Source organism: Silurus aristotelis, assembly GCF_946808225.1.
Source record: "Silurus aristotelis genome assembly, chromosome: 16".
Taxonomy (NCBI): domain Eukaryota; kingdom Metazoa; phylum Chordata; class Actinopteri; order Siluriformes; family Siluridae; genus Silurus; species Silurus aristotelis.
Genome location: NC_139589.1, coordinates 5,714,301 through 5,740,129, shown reverse-complemented (window position 1 = coordinate 5,740,129; position 25,829 = coordinate 5,714,301). Strand labels below are relative to the sequence as shown.

General features: G+C 38.6%; 1 protein-coding gene across 11 annotated transcripts in view; it reads left to right on the top strand.

The window, feature by feature from the left end:
- The window catches only part of nrxn2a (neurexin 2a), a 408,435-nt gene that overhangs the window by 286,130 nt on the left and 96,476 nt on the right, over positions 1-25,829 (top strand). The window contains exon 1 of one of the 11 annotated variants that reach the window (XM_083565426.1): positions 4,074-5,668. The exons of the other annotated variants lie outside the window; for them this stretch is intronic. Within the exon in view, the coding sequence (XP_083421552.1) occupies positions 5,365-5,668 (304 nt within the window). The 5' untranslated portion in view covers positions 4,074-5,364. Of the gene's footprint in view, positions 1-4,073; positions 5,669-25,829 lie in introns of those variants that run through there. 11 annotated transcript variants of the gene reach the window in all.

Sequence of the window (25,829 nt, the reverse complement as noted above, 5' to 3'; positions counted from 1 at the left end):
GCACACCACAATTCTTTGTAAAGAAGTATCGTTCCTGTACTAACAGCTTGTTAAAATGATCATGAGCCCTAAAGCTTCTTTTCAACTACTTCAAAAAAATCATATAATTAAGGCCACGGGTGTTGTGGCGAGTTCGAGTCAGGAGTTTCCATGATTTATTCCTCACAAAATGTACTGCTTGCTGTTGAACTGACACTGAACTGTATGTTTGCCCCCTCGACGCCTCTGCCTAAACCCACCACTGCCAAGCAGCAATCAAAACAAGTTCAAAACAGAGCGTGTGCTCTGCCCTGATTGGTGGATTGCTGAGCGCTTAACCAGTTACCTTTTTATCCGCAAATACTGTAAATAAAACGGAAGTTTCCCCCGAACAGAAATACTGCAGTAAAGTACAGATACGAGAAAAAACTACTTAAATACAGTAATATACAGTAAAAGTACAGTACAGTTATATTGATATCGTTACTGTCCACCACTGCAAATAATAAAATCTTAAATCTTGAATTATTAAATGTAAATATGTATTAGTAACTTTTTTCTACCCATGTTCAGTTTTCCACCCATTTTCTTATTATATTGTTAGCATAAAAAGTGACAGTTTATAGCTGTTTTTATGCTAGTTCCACAACGTCAAACATTAAACTATAAACAAATAAATGCCTTGATTGTTAATAAATAAAAAAGACAGCACTTGGAAATTACTGCAGGAAATAAAATTTGTTTGGATGTTCCATAATTGAAAAATAATCAAATTTGTCATGGTGATGGCTTTTCATTTTTACACACGTCACACGAATCCTGTGATTTATACCTCACTTTGTTTGCTCTTTCTTTCTAAAGCACTTCTATTTCAACTAGCCTTCTTCCCATCCGTAACCTCATTCAATTTCATTCAATTCAATTCATTTTTTTTTGTATAGCACTTTAAACAAGATACATTTTCTCAATGCAGATTAACACAGATAAAGCAGTAATACTGTAACAGAAAGTATAAGTTTGTTTCGTATAATTTACGTTTGTCCCTAAAGAGTGAGCAGATGATGACTGTAGCAACAACAAAAAAAGCTCCCTCAGATGGCATGAGAAAGAAACCTTGAGAGGAACCAGCCTCATTAGGGAACCCATTCTCATCCGGGTGGCACCCAATAGCCGTATTTATTGTACAGTTCATTGTTATTAAGGTATGCAGTGTTCGGTGAATAAATGCATCTCATGTTGTTGCAAACTCATCAATAATACCACCATCTTCTCTGACCAGCTTCCATAAGCACTAATATTACAGTTATTTAAACCCCATACTGTTTTAGTTTATCACAGTCACCACTATTTACCACTATTTTGCAGCCCTGCACCTTGTACTTATTTGGGAAATATTTTCATTTTCAGTGGTGAACAGTATTTAGGTAAATGTAATTCGTTACATAAGTAGCTTTTTTGCGTATCTGTACTTTACGGAATTATTTCCATTTGGGGAGACTTTTACTTTACATTTCAAAGTCAAATATCTCACTTTTTACTCAACCACATTTTGCTAAAATCAGTCGTTCCTTTTTATTCATGAGGATAAAAACTTAACTGGTCAAACACGCAGCAATCCACCAATCAGGGTCGAGCGCGCTCTGTTTCAAACTTGTTTTGATTGACGCTTCTGATTGGCGGTATCTACTTATTACTAACTAACTAACTTATTTGCATGTAATTTTACTTAAGTGAAAGTTTAAAGGGAGTTTTACTGGAGTCATATTTCACTGATTGTATCTTTACTTTAGCTCAACTACATAGAGGTACATCACACAACACAGAGCTACCATCACAACATAGAGCTACATACAGAACATAGAGCTACATACACAACATAAAGCTACTTACAAAACACAGAGCTACACACAACATAGAGCTACATACACAACACAGAGCTACATAAACAACATAGAGGTACATCACACAACACAGAGCTACCATCACAACATAGAGCTACATACAGAACATAGAGCTACATACACAACATAAAGCTACTTACAAAACACAGAGCTACACACAACATAGAGCGCTACATACACAACATAGAGCTACATACACAAACAAAGAGCTACATACACAACACAGAGCTACATTATACAAACACAGAGCTACATACACAACACAGAGCTACATACCCAACATAGAGCTACATACACAAACAAAGAGCTACATACACAACACAGAGCTACATACACAACATAGAGCTGCATTCACAACATAGAGCTGCATTCACAACATAGAGGTACATCACACAACACAGAGCTACATACATAACACAGAGCTAATACACAAACATAGAGCTACATACACAACATAGAGCTACATTACACAAACACAGAGCTACATACACAACACAGAGCTACATACACAACATAGAGCTACATACACAAACACAGAGCTGCATACACAACATAGAGCTGCATACACAACACAGAGCTGCATACACAACATAGAGCTACATACACAAACATAGAGCTATGGACTAAAGTAAGCTGTCTTCACTACATAAAGTGCATCGTGCAACCGAGTGCAAACAGTGCAAACAAAAAAACAGTGCAAACAGACAACACAAGACAGTGTAGGACAGACACACAAAACACAAAATAGCCCTGCTAGTAAACCTACTGTATAACGTGTTACAATGTGCAAAAGAGAACTGTATACAAAAGTGTACTTGTAAATATAAACACAAAATGTACCTGGTTGGTTGTTGTAAGATAAGACAAAGCTGGCTGGTGGATGTGAATTAGCAAATTGGGTTGGATGAGGATTTTTTTTAATCCACTCTTCACCTTTTAATGACTAGATAATGTTCAAAGCCATGCAAGACATTTCACCAGGTCTTAGGGTTATCTCTTGTATATCTCAGGCACTTGGTGCTAAGAGGAAGAGGATGGAGAATCGATTGTGCAGCCACCTCCTCTCTCATTCTCTGTCTTTAACCTGTGGGTAAATCTCAATGAGTGGAACTTCTTGTTCATTTGAACTTTGTGGCTAACTGCAGCCTTTAGCCGTGCCTGACAGACAGGATTTACGCGCCGCGGTCGCATATGCCGCGAAAAGGATTCGCCTCTCCTCTCTCGTGCGCGCCACTCCTCAATCAGCCTCGGCTCGCTAGCGATGGTCCGCTCCCTCGTTCCCTCTCTGTGGCTGAGTAATGGCCCGATTCTCTCCTCCTGTCACCATGAAAGGTGGCACTGCCTCCATTCTGTTCTGGCTTTTCCTTTGAGCGCAGCCTTTCAACTGGCGAGGCAATCCCAACTGAGATCTCTATCCTGCCTGATTTATCTGATGTATGGGGTTGCGCAGAGTCACTCGTTCTCTCTTTGTTCTACTCTTTCCATCTCTACAACACTTTCATTCTGAGAATTTTTCTTGACTCTTATTCGGGGAGGACTGCGTCATTTGCGTCGGTTTTGTGCCTGTCTAAAGATTGTATTTTAGCAAGCTAGTTTTAACTCTTACTAACAAAACAATCTTCTCAACAAAGGATTTTGCACTGTGGTGTTTTAAATTGGGACAAGTGGAGAGAAAAAAGCTTATCAAGTCTGGGGGAAAATGAATTTTTTTATGATGGAAGAACTAAGCGATCCTGTCTCGGTCACAGGGGAACCGCTGCATCTGGACCATGTGAATGTTGCCAATTCTACATACTGTGATATGGAAGGATCTGTAAAATCTTTTGATTTAGTGCCCCCTCCAAATCCTCCGAGACCGAGACTCCGCAGTTTTGATAATTTGGGATGTGCTACAGTACACTGAAGCCTTGGTGTCTTTACAGACACTATGGTGAGTCAACATTAGCTCTGATTTGTTGGCTCGTGTGTTCGCAAGCCCTCGCATCTGATACTTTTTTTTTTTCCCTTCCCTTTGGCTTGTCTCTATGTCTGCCTGTGTGCTTATGCACTCGCTGTGTTGCCTGCCTCCTCCACCACCCTCCCCTCTCCCTCTCCCTCTCTTTCTCTCTTTTTCTCTCTCACAGACACACCATGCTGCACTCTTTCCCCTTTCCTTTCTCTCTCATGCCATGATAGGCATTGCCCATGGTTTTCGAAAGGAGGACTATGTGTCCTGGTCTGCATGTTTATGGAGAACTGCCAAGACTCAGCGTTTCTCTGCTCTTTGCTCACCGTTCCGGCTATCCCGGTGTTACATCCATCAAGGATTCACGTTGAAGGAAAGGAGGATGCGTTATCTGACTCTAATTAGCCTGTAAAAAACTAGGCAGCAGTTTCCCTACAATCTTTCCTTGCCTCTCCTGTGGGAATCATCAGTGTCCTAGGGATTGTGTCCGTTTCTAAGAGAGGAGAAGAGAGAAGGCAGGGAAGAGGAAGCCGAGAAGCGAGGGGGATGGAAAGCAGCGCTAATCAATACAGAGTGCGCGTCAGTGGCTGAGAGAAGAGACGGAGAGAGGGAAAGAGAGGGAGAGAGAGAGAGAGAGAGAGAGAGAGAGAAACAGAGAGGATCTCGGCTGCTTGCGGTGAACGCTCCGTCGTTCGTCTCGGCTCACGCTCTCTCGCTCGGGAAGGTGAAAGCTTCAAAGAGGAGTGTTATTTCAGCTACCAGCGCATTCTAGGACTTATGGGCAGCTTGCATTTATTTATTAATTTACTGCTTTTTCCCAGTGCCGCGCTGCAGCAGATTTCTCGCTCTCCCGCTGTCGTTCCTTGCCTTCTTCAGAGTTCGCCTTCCTGCTGCCCTTCATTGTCATCCCATAACGTTGTTCTTCGTTCGTAGCTTTCTTTCTGGACATCCTCGCATCTTTTTCTGAATAATCCTCTTTTTCTTTTTTTTTTCCTCCCGGGATGTTTCTTATCACTTCCTCTGCAGTGGAGGGGCCGCCCTCTGAGGGAGAGTGGTCTTAACAGAGCGTAAGCTCTACCTGAGGCTGGAAGAGAGAGAGAGAGAGAGAGAGAGAACAGGGGAAAAGAGTGAGAATCACCTGGGGCACTTTTTCTTTGCTCAATTAAGCCGATTTGAACGTTCTGATGCATCTAATTAATGTCTGTGAAAGCTTGTGGGAATTGCCTTTACAGATGCTTGTGATTGCCTTGTGTTGTTTGATTTCAGAGAAACTACCCTGATTTTTGTCTTTTTGTTTGAATGGAAATTGAACAGAGAAAATTTGGTTACGAAGAACAGCAACAGATTTGTTTCCCACTGGATTTTTAGGTCAGACTTGAAAAAAACTGAGGAACTTCTTTTTCTAATGATATTTTGGCTCTTTGGAAATTTACTGCAAAAGCCTTGAGGGTTTTTTTTTTCTTGGTGTCTCACACCTTTTTTTGTTGAGCTGTTTACCTGTCCTGTGGATAATGGCTGACATGGGCTTTCCTCTCTGAGATGTCTCCTGTGCAGCAGCTGGGACAGATGGGAGGTGGCAGGGCCTGGTGTGGTACTTCCTGCACTAAGTTGGAGGTGCTCCTGCTGGGCTGGGAGTATGGAGGAACAGGCTTGATGGGCATTGGCACCTGGTGGAGGTTGGCTTTATCTCTGGTCCTGCTTGTCTCGTTGCCCGACAGAACAGCCAATGCTCGCGTGTCTTCCAGTCTGAGCACCACACATCACGTCCACCACTTCCACAACAAGCATGGGACTGTACCCATTGCCATCAACAGGATGCCCTTCCTCACAAGAGGAGGCCACGGTAAGTCTTCATCCCACGTCCCAAACACTCCATCCTTCCCTCGCAGTTTGGAGACAGAAGTGATGTGATTTAAGCAAATTTTCTTTCGATTCGAGATCTTATTTTTGAGATCACTTCCCACATTGATATTTACAGCCATGATTGACATCCTGGTGTTATGCAGCACTCCATGCGCCCTGCACACATGCTTTGATCTGTGCCTGGATTTCACTCTTTATAGATCACATTGGGAGGAGTCTCACGCTCTCTCTTTGCTATGCTGCAGATCTACTAGAGAAACAAATGTAAAACGGGGCTATCCTTGTCAGTACGTTCATAATTTACAGCTGTCAAAGCTTGCATTCTGATTCTCCAAATACAACCTTCTTTTTTGATTTGAGTATCTGCTTATATGCTGTGTGTATAGTATGCTTTTTTGTATAGGCAAACCTTTTTTTAACGTGTATTTGTATTAGTTTATATACAGGAATGGCTTCATAAGAGAACCTCATTTGGCACAGTTTTGCATCCAGACTGTTTTAGAGTTACAGTTTGACATGATCTATTCTTGGTCACCTGGGGGTTTGGCTGCATTTGGATCTTGTGAACGTTGCCAGTTCTTCATCCACTGTAAAATTGGAACAGCTCCAAAATCTTAAGATTTCCCAAAAGCCAATGAAACAGATTGCTCATCGTGATTACGAAAAAATTACCTTTCATAGCTACTTGTCAAAAGACTAGAGAAATGTATATATTATCTCTCAGTGAAGAAGGTGCAAGTGGTATTTACTTTTCAGCATTTCCAAAAGCTATTAAAGCTAGTGAATAAACAACAATTAGAAAATAAAGGCAACCCACAGCTGTAAACACTACAGCCTTAGCAGTCTCTTAATCAAGGGTCCAATGAAGTTATTTTCCATGGAAACATCCCGTTGACTATGAAGTTATTAATCATTAATATATCTCTCTCTCTCTCTCTCTCTCTCTCTCTCTCTCTCTCTCTCTCTCTCTCTCTCTCTCTCTCTCTCTTTTTTTCACTCTCTCTGTGCTTCTTTCCCGAAACAGTTATCGCATAGCTAAAGGCACATTGTATATAGAGCTCTGACCTCAACTTTATTGAACACCTTTGGGATAAATGTGAACACTGACTGCACCCCAGGCCTCCTTACCTCACCTACATCAGTCCCCGATTCTACTAACATCCCTGTGGCTAAATGAGTACAAATCTCCTCAAGCACACTCCAAAATCTAGTGGAACATCTTCCCAGAAGAGTGGAAGAAATTGAAAGAGTAAATTGAGACTTAACGGAATGCGATGTTCAAAAAGCACAGTGTATTTATTTTTATTTCCCAATGACCTAGTTTATATATATATATATATATATATATAGATTAGTAGGTTTCTCAAAAGCATTCCGTCACAAGCATGCTTTTTGTGTACTCTTTCTTCCTCTTTCTCTCTATCACTTTATCTATTTCCCTCTTTCTCAGTTCTAGTATAAATTATACCTTATTTTTAATTGCATGTGATTTCACAGTAAAAAATCCAAATTGCACAGCTAAATTCCAGCTAAAAGGAATCTAGACTATGGATATTTCACTGTGGCTTTCAACGTTCTCATTGTGACCTTACTGGCCAAAAGCTTTTGATTAAACTTGCTATGAAAATGTTTAAAGAACAGGTTTTTATCCTTGAGGGCACAGCAGTGCAAACCCTCAAATTTATGCCTTTAACACAGGGGTGGGCAATTAATTTTTGCAAGGGGCCACATTAGAAACCCGAAATGTGTCAGAGGGCCACACCAACGATAATATTTTAGGGATGCACCGAAATGAAAATTCTTGGCCGAAACCAAAAACCAAAAATGAGGAAACCAAGGCCAAAACCGAAAAAAAAGATTGTCAATTATTAGAACCATTGCATTTATGGCTATGAGTGTGTACTAACCTCACTAAAATCAATGCATTGCAATTCAAAGAATAAATAAATGACAAAAGTTTTTTATTTATTATTATATATTGTTATTTATTTGTTACCGTTCATAATATTGACAGACAGGCAGCGGTCAATTATTATTAGCAACGGGTCTGTTAAACGAAAATAATTGACCGCCGAACGTTTGGAAGCCCATTCAAGTGCCGTGAAGAGCCGTGTAATGAATATTATATTATAATTATTATTATTTTCGGGATCCACGGGGAATGTTTCAAAGATCAACCTGTCGAGCCACTAGAGACCACTGATCTAAGGCAATGAAATCCATAATTTTTTGTGTTATGCCTTTTGCCTTGGCTCCGTCACTGGAAATCTTTCCTGCCTATTCAAAAACGTCCTCTACAGACGGAGTGCGCATGCTCGGATTGACTTTACTTTTCTGCGCCGCGTTCTTCTCATATTTAGAATAAAATAGGACAGGGACGTACAAAGGGCCAGATGTGGCCCGCGGCCCGTAGTTTGCCCAGGTGTGCTTTAACATGATTGGGTCAGCCAAAGTTTTGCCCATTTACAGATTTACAGATAAAGGAGAAAGGTACCTAGTAGCCATCCAGGTGTCCCTTTCAATGGATAGCTCTGTATTGGGGTATAGTTTTAAATAAAAATGTTGAATGGTGCGTTTGAATAATTGCTAAGCCTCCACATTAAACAAAGCATGCATTTCTTCATAGTAATCAGGCTATCCAGACTACATCTTTCAATCTAGCTTTGCAATTGTCTCTTTCACTATACATAACTGTCTCCCATCTCAAGTAGACATTTATCTGCAGGCCCCAGTTTATTACAATATGCTGTGCTACCGTTCCTTCCCTACTGCCTTACTAGGATCTCACAGGGTCCCAACCTCACAGCATTAACGCCTGCTAATATTCTGGATCGGTTACACAGTTGACGGATTCAATCACTAACTGATACAGTGGAGCCTTTCAATTTGACTTGTTCATTTAATTATGTTGTAATGCAGGGTGTCTCCAGCTGCAGATAGCAGATAATAATCCCTGTTATTTGTAGACACGCCCATCAAATGATTCTGTCTGTTCATTTGCGTCATTTTAGAACAGAATCTCGTGTTAGTATGAGAGATGCATTTTAAGTTCATGCAAATGATATCTAGCCATTCCTCATACAAGAGAATCAGCCTCACTATTTATTGGCCAGTTTGCAAAATTCAATCATACTGGACCCTCCACACATGCCATGCCATGAAGTGAAAGTGATGGAATTGATATGTAGATTAGAGGTACCCTGTTGGTCTGGGAGATCTGAAGGAGTCTGAGAGATGAAGGAATGGGATTAGATTTTAAGCGAAGGAAATGCGTGTCACACCTACTGTCACTCATAGTGACATTTACAACATGTGACAAATGTCTTGTCAATCATAGCTTTTATAGGGACTTTTCATCTGACAGCCATATGCTACACAGTCGGGCTACAAAATGTATTTGTCTTTTTTCTGTGTATGATAAAGGTTAACCAGTGTTGTTTAAGAAAACTTGGAAAACTTAGACACTAGTGCCCATTACATATATTGCAATTGCTACCATTAAAGGAACTAGCAAAGCCTTTATAATTACTAGCAAGCTCTGGAATGGGCATAAATGTGTATTTCCATAATTCATTTTTAATAACTGCTTTATCCCGGTCAGAAAAAAACATTAGACACAATAGTGCATTTTTTCTTTTGTTATAAAATTTGAGGAAAATTTCATTTTCTTTATCCAAAAACCTGGTTGATTCTGTTGACAAATATGATACTAAACACACTTGTTTTCATCCAGCATCAGGGGGAAAAAACCCAAACAGTTTTCAACACAAAAGAGACAGATCATGGATATAAAATGACTTTATATCTTTAAAATGATACAAATTTATTAAATACAATTGTAACCATAATATATTAAAAAAATGGCTGAAACTGGTAAAACATTGCCAGAAATAAAGTACATTAACATACCAGGACATTACAGGAAGTGGCTCAACAGTTTTATTTAAATCAGGGAAGTTTTAACTTGTCCCTCAATGGGAATGTTTAAAATATCATGCTTATAACATATTACACAATTACATCAATTGCTTCATGATGAAGGGTGCCAATAATTTTGTTGTCGACCGTACAGTGTTTTAATTGAAACGACTGTTTTGACGTTCCGTATTACTGACTGTAATTTACTTCCTAGCACTTCAAATAAATCATAGGTTTGTAGCTACGAATAGCCCTTCGAATGCAGTGATTATGTTACATAAATCACCGCAAATGTCGCTGCTCAAACTTTGGACTTTGTCGAATTAATTTGCCGCTGACAAAAATCACAAGGGTTCACCCAACCTGAGAAATCCATTAGCCAGCAGTGCAGCAGTGGTGGCTCATTTATAAGGCCAGAGCTCAGCCATGTACTGTACATCAAGCATTCAACAAGTGTTGCTCTTCGAAATCCTTCATTGTTTTTGAATCCCACATTCGGTTCTACGGATGTGTTAATTAACTCTCTATGACTGACCAATAATTTGAAAAAAATATTGATTTGGATCATTGATAATTGTCAGATTTGTGCCAATATTTGATAAATTTGTCTTTCTAGACATTGTAGAATCATGTGGCTACATGTTTACTGTCCCACTTAGCCAATTATAGCTACGATTGCACCCAGTGTTCAAAAATGGCAACAAGTGCAAGCAGTGGTCCATTGGGACAGGACAAGTCTGAATAATTTGATCTCTTCACACTATGATAGTGTTGATAGGAACTCTATCTGCTGTCTCGGGTAAAGTTGCATTTCCTACTTCAAATATCCGTTAATCAAAATTAATACTTTTAAATTAATTAATCAATTAATTAGTAATAAAAAAAAATTATTCACAGTCTATTCACTGATTGGACGGAATGTGATTAGCTCAATTAATCTACAGTCTTAAGCTAGCTATTTAACTGTCTAGGTTGTTGTTGTGTGTTTTGTTTTGTAATAATTAACAACCACAAGATTTCACCAGTTGCTTTTGTAATTGTGTTTGATTTCAGAAAGAAATGAACATTTAAAAGATCAGAATGAGACAAGTGGAAAATCGATGCTACGTCTGCACTAATCCAGATCAATTTAAAAATGGTGTTTTCATTTAAAAACTCTCCACGTCCACACTTTCGTTTTCAATCGTTTGCCAAAAGTTGCTCATCCACACTAAAATGCCAGAAAAGGCTCACGTCTTTGATCTGCGTCATTTCCACCTGGTGTTTATTTACTCTCCGGCTCTTTGAAACATCGTGGCAATAACATATAAATGTGTCATTGTTTTCGAAAGCCTCCGTTTAGCATTGTTTATTATTATTAATATTTGTGAACATCAACAGTTTACATTTTTTTAAACTATTTTTAATAAAAACCTTCAATAAAAAAAACCCAAAATAGAACAAATAAAATTAATTGTATTAAACTGATTACATTCAATAATCGATTAAATTGGCACAAATTAAATATATTAAATTGAATGAAATTAATTTAAAGATTTCATCAAATAGTTTACACTTGTTAGACCACATTTGAGCAAAACAAATGTGTATATAAATGTGTTTTTATTTTTCCATTTAATATTACATTTTCTAAGGATATGTTCTACTTAATTGTTTTACTTATTTCAGTACAATTTAACAAAAGTCTGCATTTAAGAAGCACACAAGATAGTTAATGATTTATTCATTACATTTATTTCATCATAAATGAATTCATTCCTTAGATCCTTCATTCATTCTCTCATTTCTTTGATATGCAGAATTGTCAGGAATTTCTCCTTATGAGAGAAATTCTTGAAGCTGTCCATAAAACGCAAAGGAGTCCATATCACTAGACTCTTGTAAAAAAAAATGCTTGGGCTGTCATAAAGTGGCAGAGATTTAACGCATGTGCAGAGTTTTTGCACATGCATTGTGTTTCCGGTATTGATCGAGTAGCCACAAGGCGGAGACTAAACAAATTCGACGTAATATGTTTGTGATTTTAACTATGTTCCACACATAATACAATCATTGCATTTGGTACACATGTGCACCGAACCAAAAGCCAGTTGTGGTCAGAGCACAGGGTCAATCATGATACAGTACCCCTTAAGCACAGAGGGTTAAGGGCATTGCTCAAGGGCCCAAGAGTGGCAGCTTGGCAATACTGTATCTTGACCACCAACCTAAACTGCTGAGCTACCAAACAGTTCTGATGAGTTTGAGTTGTCCAGTTTGATCACCTACAGGAGTTTTTTTCTGGCTTATAGACCAGACTATATCCCTCTTGTAAACAGGTGTACATACGTCTAGTAAGTTTTTTTTTTATCATTATTTATGATGTCCTGCTCCACCTACATTTGTGGTCACGAGCCACTAGTGATGTGCAGACTGTCAGTAGGCACTTATAATTACATTCACAGTTTAAAAACGGCTAAAGAATTCAGGTGTGCCTGCGGTTGATTCGCTACTTGACATTTGTTGAACACTCCCCTCCTTGCTCTTTGACCTGTGCGTTATTTTGTTCATTAATAATCCAGTGACCCGGTATCTCTGTGCCTGTCAAAATCTTACTTCAATCTCTGGCTTTTTGTTCTGCTATGACCACTGAGAGCAGCTTTTCAGGCAGGTTGCACTCATCGTGCCCTCCGGCTGACCTGCAGATCCATCCACGTCCTGCTGACTTTTCACAGCAATCTCCGAGCTTTCGCCTGCAACGGCGTAAATCATATCTCCGTCTCTGTCTTGTTTGGTCTTTCTTACAGTGTGTCACCATTTTGTTTGCTGGAGTCGCCCCTCCCTATTCTCTAATACCCAGCGGTCCATGTGCTGATGCAGGAGAGATGTTTGACAAGCCGCAGGTCCTGTTTGTTCACTCATGCCGGCCTGTGCATGCTGATTTGCATTTTCCATGCCATCGCCATACAAAGCAGGTGTGCAGCCTCTCTCATTCACTGTCCGCATCACAAACTAGTCCTTACCAAGCCCTTGAAGGACATGCCGTGATCTATACTGGGCATTGTGCCACGCTCTCCCTTAATGCCAGGCTCCATGGCCATGATGGATGAAGGCTACATTGCTGCAGCAGGATCCACCCTTGTTGCTGAGCAGTGAGCACACTATAGATTAGACATTATCTCTGCCGGCTCACGCCAGTAAAAGGTGCATCCTATTACGGCTGCCAAGCTGAGCTCGACGAATCCACTGCTCAGGGGGGTGGCAGAAGAAAGAAACAGGAGTAATTGATCGGTGGGAGAAAATTGTGCGTTATGTCTGACTGCTTCATTGTTTGCGTACAAAGACTTGAAGACAAAGTTGTAATGAGGGGGCACTTAACCATGACCTTTGCATTCTCTAAACCCTAGTGTTGGGCCTGCAAGTATTTTCAAAAATATAGATCCTTAAGAAAAGTACAACTGGATCTTGGACTGCCTTGTGAAGTGGCATGTGACCTCCAGCATTGAGAAAGAACCAGTGAATACAATTCAGTCACGAGGATAAAGAAAACATGGAAGAATGTGAATCCTGTTTGCAAACAAAAGAACAATGTACCAAATTGTTTTCCGTTTGACCTTGCGGTTGAGTGTTTTTCCATAGGAACAAAGACCTGTCAGTATGATCAATTGTGTTTCTTGATGGAACTATGATGAACATTTTTGACTTCAGTAGCATTTGGCATTTCGGTCGAAAACAAGTAAACCATATATAGCTCATCACTATATATAAAACATCATTATTCTTATATATGAGGAATGGTAAGATTCACTGATTCGCATTTGTGCATCGGATACAAGTTGGCATTTGTATAACGAAGCATCGTTTTTTTTTTTTTTACATATTTGCATTGTAAAAACAATGTATTTATATATAAACATTAGTAGCTTAGAAAGTGAGCAATAATTTGTTACCAATATTTGATATTTAGATTAGTTTCTCCTCACCAAACAATTGCTGCTGCGTGAATATGACTTATCACAACACTTCAGAGCGTGAGGCGTGTCCTGAGAGTCGCATAGAATACAGAATAACATGGCAGAGGTAGAGCTGCATCTTGTCTTAAGTAAAGTGATGATTTGCTGTCTGTCTGTACCATGTTAAATTGTATAGGATCAAATTTTTTCTATTGCATCGTATTGCATGTTGAATCAAATTGAAATCGGATCGCACTGCATCGTGATGGGGTAAATTGTATCGCATCAGTTGCTGCTTTATATTTATCTGTAATGTATTGTATCGTTGGCGATGTATTGAGATGCGAATCACACTGGCCTCAGCTCTGCACATCTCTATTATACGGAATTAACTTTATTTTAAAAGGAAGTGACATTTACAATAATGACAATTACAATTATTAAGGATCTTTAAGCATTTATTTAAAAAGAATGGATTGGGGTAAATGATCTTATAGGTGAATAAAACCCTTTTAAACGTGTTAAAACCTCTAAAACAAACAAGTGGTGCATTATTTTGATGTATAGTTATCTAATTAGAATTATTAGTACTTAAACCCCAAAACTGTAGGTTCTATCAGATACCATTAGCATGGAACTGACCTGATGTATTAATTTTTCTGTAAGAAATGTTTGTATTTTTGTATTGAAATAAATGATGAAATCTGAAGACTATTTAAAATTGCTGTTTTATAAAACTAATCAACTAAAACATTCAAATTAGGTCAGAAGTTATGTAAAGGCCCAATATTCAAAATGATACCCTTTGGCTTATAACGTCCACTGTATTGCATGAGAGGGTTAATATTGTTAATATTAAAGGTTTAATATTTACTTTAGATTGTACCCTGAGAAGAATTAAAAGAAAGATCTATTAAGACAGATCTTTTTCCAATCCTATATTAATTAGATTATAAGGTAATAAGAAACTGCTTCAGTAGCTTATAAACTAAATATCATTTGAATTTTATTAAACACTAAAGTTCGAGCTGCATTTAAACATCTCAGAATGTTGTGAAGTTACCTTTATATGATGGAGTTTTGCTGGATTATTAAAACTGGGTTCCTCACCCAGACACAAATTTGTGATACTACTGTATAGTTACGATTGTTCTTTCTTTCTTTCTTTCTTTCTTTCTTATTTCTGCTAACCTCTTTAAGAGAAGGCACTGAAATAGCATCAGCAGGATCAGCATTTCATCTCCTACCTCTCCTCCCACATGAGCCAGGCCTGGATTATATCTAGCGGGCAGTTTTAAGGTGTGTGCTGTAAGCACTGCATAGGAAGGGCTCCTAAATGCTTATTATGTGTACAGCACTAGTAGTGCGCTGTAGCCACATTTGCATGGATCAGAGTGTTGATGTTCCCCGTGAGCCTCCTCACCAATTACACTCTGGGACGCTGGCTCTGTATGTGACACGGTGCCGAGAGAGAGAACCCAGGCATGTGTTTCACATCAAATCTGCAGCCAGAGGTCTGAGTAAAGCTGAAGATCAGTGTTGTGAGCTGTGAGGGGTGAAGCGTGGGCACCTCTTTATACATGTGGACTAAGATCAGGATCAAGCATGGTCAAAGTATCCTTGAGCAAAGCTGTTCTGTAAAACTAGCAGACTACTTCATTGTGTTTTTTTGGTTTGTTTTTTCTTTCTTTCAGTATTAATTTTTTTACTGTCTGTTCGCATCCATGATAAAACGCGCAATTAATTACATAATTATTTACTTTTTTACTTTTATGACCCGGTAATAAAATCCTCACCTTCTGCTAGTCACCGAAATGAATTTATTAAATTTAGATTTGCTAGTTTTATTCGAGCAAAGGAGCAATGATTTAAATAATTATAATTTGCCATTGCGTAGTTGTAATATTTTGTCGAAACATCTTGTTTTAATCAGTTTAGGGAAATTAACAAGCTACGTTTTATGAGGAATGCGGCACAATAAAAGATGCAAGTTGTACGGTTTTTAATTGGGCCTGGTGTGTAATGATCGCAGGGTCTTAAAAAAAATCCAGCTAATGGGATTCTCTCCAAGGCTGTTAGCCTACAAAGACCACAGTAAACAATTGCACTCATTTCGTTTTAGCGAACATATTATTGTTTTTTTTGTTTTGGTTTTCGAGCCTTAACAACCTTTATATATTTCATAGCATCCTAATAGCAGTCAGTTGTTCCATGGGTTTATATATATTTTTATATATATATATATATATATATATATATATATATATATATATATATATATATATATATATATATATATATATATATATATATATGTATGGAACAATTGGAACAAATATATATATATATATAAACTAGGTCAGTGAGATACAGACTATAATTATCCTATAATAAGGTATAATTGGATGAAAAATAGTGTTTTTTCTTTTTATACTTACTTTTATTAACACAATTAGATTCTGAACAGGGAAATAGCTCCATGCTCGAAAATATTTTTCTCATCCAGTCTCCAACAGGTCACTTATGAGTCCTCCACGTGTTCAGTCATTCAATCTCTCAATCATTCTCTATTTTATTCACCTAATTTATTGTCATTTGGTCATTTACTCGTTCACTCATGCACACTCAATTCATTCTGTCATTTACCCTGACGCTCCTGCGCTCACTAACAAACAGCCGCTCATACACACACACACACACACACACACACACACACACACACACACACACACACACACCTACACCCACACACACACACACTCACTCATTCACTCTTATTGTATTAATCATGCTGTCACTCACTCACTGCTTATTCACAGTAATTAAACCATTTACACATTCATCAACTCTCTCACAAACACACACACGCACACACACACACACACACACTCACTAAGTTATTCACACACTCACTCCCTCATTCAGTCTCTTTCTCACACACTAACACTCTCTCTAAAAACTCACTCATTTTCTCTCTCTCTCTCTCTCTCTCTCTCTCTCTCTCTCTCTCTCTCTCTCTCTCTCCCTCTCTCTCTCTCTCTCTCTCTCTCTCTCTCTTACACAGTCACCCACTCTTAATCTTTCTATCACACTTATTTACCCTCTTTTCCACATCTGCACTCACTCATTCACTCACACACACTGCCTCATTCACGCTCTCTCACACACGCAAATGTATTCACTCTTTCTCACACTCACTCACTCACTCACTTTCTTTTACATACACTCACTCATTCTCTTGATTACTCACTACATCATTTGCTTTCTCACTTGACAGTCCCTCACTGATTTATTGTCATTTACTCACTAATTCACTCTTATAACACACACTCATTCGTTCACTCTTTCACACACACTCATTCACTCTCACAACTCTCTCACTGTCTCTGATTCATTCTGTAATTCACTCACTCACTCACTCACTCACTCACTCACTCACTCACTCACTCACTCACTCACACATTCACTTATCCGCTCTAACTTACTGTACATACCTTACTGTTACTGTACTTAAGTAGCTTTTTCATGTATCTGTACTTTTCTTCTTTATTTCTATTTGGGAACACTAACTTCGCTTAAAACTTATCTGGTCAAACACGCTGCCATCCATCAATCAGGGTCGAGCGCACTCTCTGTTTTAAACTTGCTTTGATTGGCACTTGGTGGCATCTATTTTCACCAACATACAGTTCAGCATCAGTTCAACAGCAAGCAGAACATTTAGAAAGGAATAAATGATGGAAGAATCTCCTGACTTGAACTCACCACAAACCTCAATGTCGTATTTGTGAGATTTTATTTTTGATCTAGTTGAAAAGAAGGATTTGGGCTCAGGATCGTTTGTAATAGACACCAATCAGTGTTTGACTCCTTACTATCATTCTTTAAATAGATCGGTGTGCTGAGAGTAACATTCGAGTCTTTTTACACAAACTGAGTTGATTATGCAAAGAGTCTTTAGGAAAAAATTATAATAGGAACATTATAGCTGTAATAAATCATAGTACTATTGAAACTTGAGTACATTTGAAGGCAAATACTTTTGTACTTTTACTGGAGTCATATTTTACCAACTGTATCTCTACTTTAACTCAAGAACAGGGTTTGTGTAAGTGCTTGTCCACCACTTTGAAGGTTGTCCTATAGCAGATGTGTCTTAAATTATTAACAAATCACATCCGCCGCTTCAGCTTTATGGTTTATCATTAAAAATCTCCCATTGTGAGTCATAACATACTGTATTTAAACAATGTCTGCAAATCCAGTTGCGCCATTACACCTTATGTATTAATATCTGCAACATTGTCTGCAATGTTTTGTTTTCCAGCTCATCTGGAAAAAGGCGAAACATTCTACAGCTTTTCCATGGATCATGGTGAAGTAATGCTATGGCTTGTTTTAAAACCAAAAGCAAACAATGGAAGGTTAAAACCCGATGGAGATGGATATGTGTGTTTACTTCAGTCGTGTTTGATCTGTTCAGAGGCAAGAGTGTTAGTCAACAGTTACACCATGAGGCAGCAAGAAAACACAAAGCATAAGCGCTGTGCATTTGAGCCCTGAAATCACCCTTGCTGATTACACACAAAAGATAACTGTTGACACCATTTAACCATGTCTGCTGATTTTCAAATATTCATTCCTGGACGCAAATACACAACGGTTCCTGTCAATATGATTGCTTCTGTATAATTTCAGTGCCAGAAAATATTATGAACACCATCCCGATTTGCTTTGCATCTCTGACAGTGTGTGCTCTTTTTCTGGTCTCTGAGGAAAGCAAATTATATAACAGCCTAATAAATATGGGCAGCGGAAAGAAAAAAAAAAATAGGCAGGGAAAAAATACATTTTTATTTTCATCGACTTCATTCTTTCTTAAATATACTTTCAGAAATATTGCTTTAACCTTCAGAAAATATGCGACGGTGCTGAGGAGCACTTGAAAGCTGAATTTAGTAGTGTCGGGTAATCATTGGAGAATGGCGGAGAATTGGAGTGTGTGTGTGTTTGTGTGTGTGTGTGTGTGTATGTGTGTATGTGTGTATGGGGATAGTGTTAGGTATCAAAAGCAGCAGTGGGAGCGAGAGGTGTACATCCTTCGTCTTAGTGTTTAGGTCTGATTTGCGCAATCCACCTACTCGCGTCTCCTAGGACAGAGAAAAGCGCAGCCCAGCATGCAGTCCTCCCTCGCAGCTGCAAAACATGCTCACAGACATGCTGTTATCAGGACACAAAGCTGGACCATCAGACATCTCCAGCCTCTACACCCACAACTATTCTCTCTCCCGCTTCCGTTTGTAACGTCTGCTGGATGTTGGCTGCATGCGAAAGTGGCGTATACTTCATTGAATGATCGCAGACAGCCGATGCCGAAGGTTTCCGTTTTGATTTTTTTTTTTTAATCATTATTCCTTCCTTCTTAACAGCCTAGTTATGTTTGTGAAAGTGCTCCTCATTTATTTTTAAACAACGTTTGGCAGGACGCGGGATTTGAGCTTTAGAAGAGCCGGTTACAGCTCATTTTGCTATTTAGAGAGATAATAAAATTATTCTTGGCAATCTCTCTAAGGATTACACAATTTCACAGATAAACGAGTGCACAGCGAGCACAAGCAGCAGCGATAATACTGGTGGCACAAGTGTGATTCATTCTTACTCACAAGGGGACTCGCTGCCATGTTTGGCTCCATCCCTCACAGACTCCTGCATGGAAAGAGGATTATTTTAACTCGAGAATTGAGAATTTCCCATCACCACCAGATCCTGTCTGGAAAGCTGATGGTTCATTCATATTGGGACCAAACCTGCAGCCGAAGACGTCTTATGCAATTGTGTCCCTCCAGTTTTGGGGAAGAACCATGTGGCTGGAAAAGTCAGGTCTATTATTTTTGTCAATATACACTGAATGTTCATAACATTATGGCCACACTGTTTTTGTGTTGGTCCCTTTTTTTGATTGCCAAAACAGACCCATCGAGCATTAACAGCATTAACTTCTACAGTAATTTGAGCTACAGGAGCTCGTCTGTTGGATCGGACCACATGGGCCGGCCTTTGCTCCCCACGTGCATCAATGAGCCTCGGCTGCCCATGACCCTGTCGCCGTTTCACCACTTTGAACCATTTTTGATAGATTCTGACCAGGAACAGCCTACAAGAGCTGCAGTTTTGAAGATGCTCTGACCCAGTCGACCAACCATCACAATTTGGTCCTTGTCACACTCACGCAAATTCTTACACTTGCCCATTATTCCTGCTTCTAACACATCAACATTAGGAGAAATCGTTTTATTCAATTCACTGGTCATAATTTTAGAATGTCACAATGTTATTGGTGTAGTGTAGCTTAGAATATTGATGTCCTTCATCACCCATCTTTTCTAGTGGTTTCCCTGACTAAGGATTCACAAGTCTTGCCTATAGTCAACTGATAGTTAAATCGTGTGTATTAGGGGGAAATAATAGGCCAACTACCTGCTGCACACTTCCTTCAACACATCCATAAACCTCCTCCTTGGTCTTCCTCTTTTCTTCCTCCCTGGTGTCTTCATCCTCAGCATTCTCCTACTGATATACCTCATGTTCCTCCTCTGCACATGTCCAAACCATCTCAATCTCGTCTCCCTCATCTTGTCTCCAAAACGTCCTACATGGCTGTCCCTCTAATAAACTCATTTCTAATCCTGTCCATCGTCCTCACTCCCAACGAAAACCTTAACATCTTCAGCTCTGCTACCTCCATCTCCACCTCCTGTCTTAGTTAGGGCAACTGTCTCTAAACCACACATCATTGCAGGTCTTACCACAGTCCTATAAACTTTCACTTTCACTCTTGCAGATACTCTTCTATCACAAGTGCAGTGCAACATCAATGCACTGAAATACAAACACAAGTTACAGAATTCAATTATTATTCGATTATAATATCCTGTGTCAGTCACGAATCAGGGGGGAGGTTGGATTTTTTCCCACATTTTACAATATTTATTCAAAGCTTTTTACTTTTTACATCAATATTTACAGCATTATCCTAATAAGCTGTATATTAACTTATTGGGAGAAAACCAGTAGTTCTATGTAAAATCAGACATTGAGCACCCCCATGTAACCAAAATGGTATGATCCACGTTTCATACAGTAACAAGATTTGAAAATCGAAGATTTGACTGTGTGATCGGGAGTCGACTGAGGCTCTTTCTATCAAATCAACGAATCTTTGACTGTTCAGGGTCACGGTAATCATTTCTGTTTCTTTGTTAGGTGAAATTTGTCCTCACTAAGTTTCAGGATTTCAGGTCAGTCACTAAAAGATGTTTATAAATCCTTCTTATTTTAGCTGCAGCTCTGATTTGCATTAAACGCAGCATATAGATTTCGATCATATCCAAAATCTCAGCACTGTGAGATTTGAGGAAATACATATTGTTCGTGTGTGTGTGTGTGTGTGTGTGTGTGTGTGTGTGTGTGTGTGTGTGTGTGTGTGTGTGCTGTTATTCGTCAAGCTACGGCTCTGATATGAATCATAAATATTACTGCTCTACTGTGGAGTAAGTAGTAGATACTGTTCTACTGAATGTTTAAAAAAAACTGTTTCAGGTTTGTGTGGGCCAAATGCAACAAGGCGGCAGGATGTCTTTGGCGATCTGAGCGTGTGATCTAGATCAAACTTGGCATCGAGTGAAATCGCGAGAGGTGAACGTGAATCCTTTTTTTTTTTCATTTCTTTTTCATACCACCTGTCTTTCCATTCAAATAAATGACCCCTTTATTCAGTCTGATTTGATCAGCATCCAGGATGATCACTGAGTCTGAACTTATCCATATGAAGATGCAAGTTGCCTTTGGATTAAATAATAGATGAAAAGTAAACAGAGAATCAAACTGTTTCTGTGTCTCTTCATTGTGAACTTGTATATAAATACAGAAATATGTATTTTATTTGCTTCAAATCAGAACAGACCTGAACCCTAATCTAGCAGGCCTTTGATTGCATCTTTCTATACTTTTCTTCCCGCTCTAATTTATAGCCGTTTTTTATGCTCGGAAGTGTTTCTTGTGCACTTTTGCCGCATTGACATGATGATTTAGGGTCCGTTGTTGTTGTGCTGCTTTTATGGCTCCTCCGGCTGGCTGGGTCAGGATTTGTGCCTCTCAGCTTCTCTCATTATTTTCTATTCTGTATAGTTCTCCAGCCTAATTCCCGCCTCGCTGCAACCTCGTTATTTTAAGTGCCTGCTCACTCAGATCAGTGCGGTAAAAATTCGGGTTTGGGTTCTCCGTTTCTCACACCGGATTCCATAGAATATGCACTGTACTGTATTTTTCCCTCTCAAACTAGATGTAATCATTGGAATGGAATGCCTGCAGTAAATATGAGGTTCGGCCCGGGGTTATACTCTTTTTTTCTATGTCACAGAAAAGAAATTGCAGATGTACCAGGAAGGCATTTTTATTTTTTTTACAATTACAATTCCTGGGCTTATCGCTTCTTTTTCCTTTTTCACTAGTGTTCATATTTATCATGATTGTGAAGCATTTTCTCTCTGTTTCATGGATCTTCTGGGCACCTGGTGTTTGGTGTGAGAAGTCCTCAACCTCATCAGCAACACTGGTGTCATTTCTGAAGCCCTGTAAACGTGGTGTCATTTCACAGGACTCTTCTTAGGTTCATCACTGTCTTTTCCACACTCCATCTGAACTATCTGAGTCTCCTACAGCATTCAGCACCTTTTTGTCTCACCTCTGGCTCCCTTCCAGGTGCAAATATATGCACTGAGAGTCTTCACACCATCATTTGTTACACCATTCGCACCATTTCTACTGTGATCTAACGGAACTGATCGTGTGATCGGTTGGTGGATGTCTTCATAAAGTATAAAATAGCTGTGTCACATGTTCAGTTAGAATGATATTTTTAAGATCTATTCTGGATTTCACTAATGGTGGAAAAATTTGTGGTGGAATGATTTAGGGACAAAGGTCTTGCCATAGTTTAATATTCAGAATTCAATGAAGCAAGAAGAACGTTTTATATGGTATTTTAAAACCATTGCTTTGCCTTTATGGTGGATTTTTCCAAGCAATCACAGCAAATCAATACCAAAAAAAAAATAAAAAATCCTGAAACCGGACCAAAAAACGCCATTTGTTCTTTTTCCACTCTTTAGTTCTACAGTTCCAAAGATTCTTTACCCACTATAGCTACAAATTCCTGTGTTCGGCTAACAGAAATGTAACTTGATATGATCTGTTGTATCCATTCCACCCTATAGTTAGACCTGTTTGCATATTCTGAAATGCTTTTCCGCTCACCATGGTTGTAAATAGTGATTATTTGTGTTACTGAGTTACTGTAACCTTAATCAATCTAACAGATGCATTTATTTGACTTCTATTCCAAAGTTCAACACTTTAACCAATGATCTACCATTTTCCATCCCCTTCTTGCTGACCTCTGATTGCTGATAGCATGTGAAGGAATGCAGTTTATACAAAATGCACACCAAACAAAAAGACCAACTTTGTTATTGTGTTCAAAGGAGCATGTAATCACATTTCTTAACTGGGATAAACAGCGATCTTTTGGAAGTAACAGGTCATTTGTGATTGCAGTAGCCAGGATTAAATTGTGGGTCTCAGTGGAGAGAAGTGAAAGGGAAGGCTGAGCTGAGCTTCAGTACTATAATCTGATGGAAATGTAAATCAGGGCATGGCGTAATGGCCATGATAACAATAATAATAGTGATGATCATGGTGTAATACATGGGTAATATATATACTTTTGGCTGTGTTGTTAGAGGAAAATAAGAGAGAGTTATTGTTCTTATACCACTTAGTTTTGCCAATAATCAATCAGTTGCATTAGCATTAAATTTTCCCTTAAATTAAATTAGGAGACAATGCCCCTGTGCACAAAGCAAGCTCCATGAAGATATGCTTTACATGGGTTTCAATGGAAGATCTTGAGTGACCCGATATAGAATTTTTACCTCAACCCTATTGGACACTTTTGGGATGAATTGGTACACGGACCTCAACTCAGGCCTCCTCAACTCACCTTCATCAGCACCTGACCCTAATAACACCCTTGTGATTAAATGAACACAAATCTCTATAAGTACAAGTACTTTTTCTCAGAAGAGTAGAGGTCGTTATAACAGCAAAAACGGGTCTAAATGTATAATGCATTGAAGTATTTTATCCTAATCAGAAAAAAACAGCCTTTCATGTAACGTACTAACCAAAAAAAAAAAAAAACAAACATAATAATGACTGTCCTGAAGACTCTTCTAATGTAATGACAATGGAGACTCCTTTCATCAGTGTTAAATAAACATCTCATCAAGCAACAATTACACATTTTTACCAGATTCTCATAGTAAATAGAGTAAGAATTTAAGTATAAAGTAAAATGAGACCTATTCAGAGTAGAATCAATAAATCAATCAATCATATCAATCTTTCATAAAAAAAATAAAAAAAAAAAAATGCTGCAAAGGCTCGTTGGGATTTTATTCTTTTTTTATTTGTTCTTCTCTATTGTATTGTTTAATATAGTAATTACGTTAATGCTTTTAAAGAAGACATGTTTGTGTTACATAATTTAAGATCTACCTAAAATGTAGTACTGTACATTAACATTTAAGACATTAAGTTTACAGTTTTATATCTGTATATATACCTCTAAACATATGTTAGAAAATGCAATGATTCATAATTCCTTTATAGCAGGTAAAGAACCTGTGGTGTTGGGAAAATTATAAGTCACTGTTCAAGTCTATTAATGTTCTAGCATAAAAACGCCACTTCCTGCTGGTTAGATTAATTACATGCTATAATTTGACTGGTGGACAAACAGCAATATTGTCTGGGCTCAAGAGTAATTACAAAGGCTTAATTAGACTCTGTCAGTGCAGGTACTCTGTCAGTGTTTTTCTTTATTTCGCTTGTTCAACAGTTATTATTTTCTCCTAACAAGAAAACATTTACCCTGAATTACTTCATTTTATATCATTTGTTTGAAATTCCTTTCTGTGAAAATATTAGTCGATTTTCAATATGTACTAATGCCATCCTCTATCTGATACTGGCACCAGTTGGATCTAACCTGTGTTTCATCTCTACTTAGAGATATATTTCTGATATATTCTTGAATTCTGTCCTGTTCTTTCCTTCACATCTGTACACTCTGATCAGCTCCCACAGCTTCCAGCTTTCATACTAATACCGTCATCTGTTAAATACCAGAGTCATAAATGTGCACAAGTCTGTCACTGCATTCTGGAACTCTAAGTCCAGCATTTAAATCAATTTCTGCTCTCCTTTCATATTGGCTTTCTCATTTACATGGCATTGATCATCACTGGAAATGTCGAGTGAGAACAGAAGCTCTTACTCATTAGTGTCTTGGAGCTAACCTGACTGGAATTCTTAATATTTAAGATTTTAAACAAATCGTTGGAGTTGGATATCAATAGAATCACTAACACTTTTATTAATATTTGAATACTGATAGTTATGATAGTTTGACGTACGATTTTCCGATCCGATGATGACCGATAGAGACAGGACAAAATTGTACAAATATCTTACGCTTTGCACAGCAGGCGAACGTAGCTGTGTATATGCGGTATGATACGTTGGGACGCTGCCAGGATGTATGGCGGTCGACAGAATTCAGTTGTCTCGGTGTTAGAGCGCATATTTGTGTTTGTTTCTGTGTTTCTGGTGTTTCAAAGCCCAGTTTTTGCTCATTTCTCTCTCCTTTTTATTGGCGTCGCTGGACAGTGAAACCGAGTCCACCGATTAGTCTCAACACTAAATTCTTACCGCTCGTTTTGTCCGGCTCCACCCTCCACTCGCGACCTGGTGCTCGTTCACGCACTCACTGCCACATACATATTTACCCTATGGTTTATACATTACAGTACTATAAATTACTCTGTTTTGCTAAATTATGTACTGTACTTTGTTAAATTAGTAAGAAGTTACTGTATACTATGCCATACTGATCACCATTCTTTAAGACTGCTGTATATGCTAGGCCATGTCTCCACTTACGATATTTTCATGGTTACTATCGTTACTATTATCGTAAGTTAGGGACAACCTGTATAAGGATATTCTCTGAGTAAAGTTCTCATTATAACAGCTGCTAGGACAGAGGGAAAGATTTGGCAAAGTGGATTGGGAAAATCCGTTCTAACGTTGTTTCTCATAAATAGAAGCAGGAATCGCTCCTGATTTAAATGATTGCCCTCGATGTCAATCAGTGTGTTTAAGAGACTG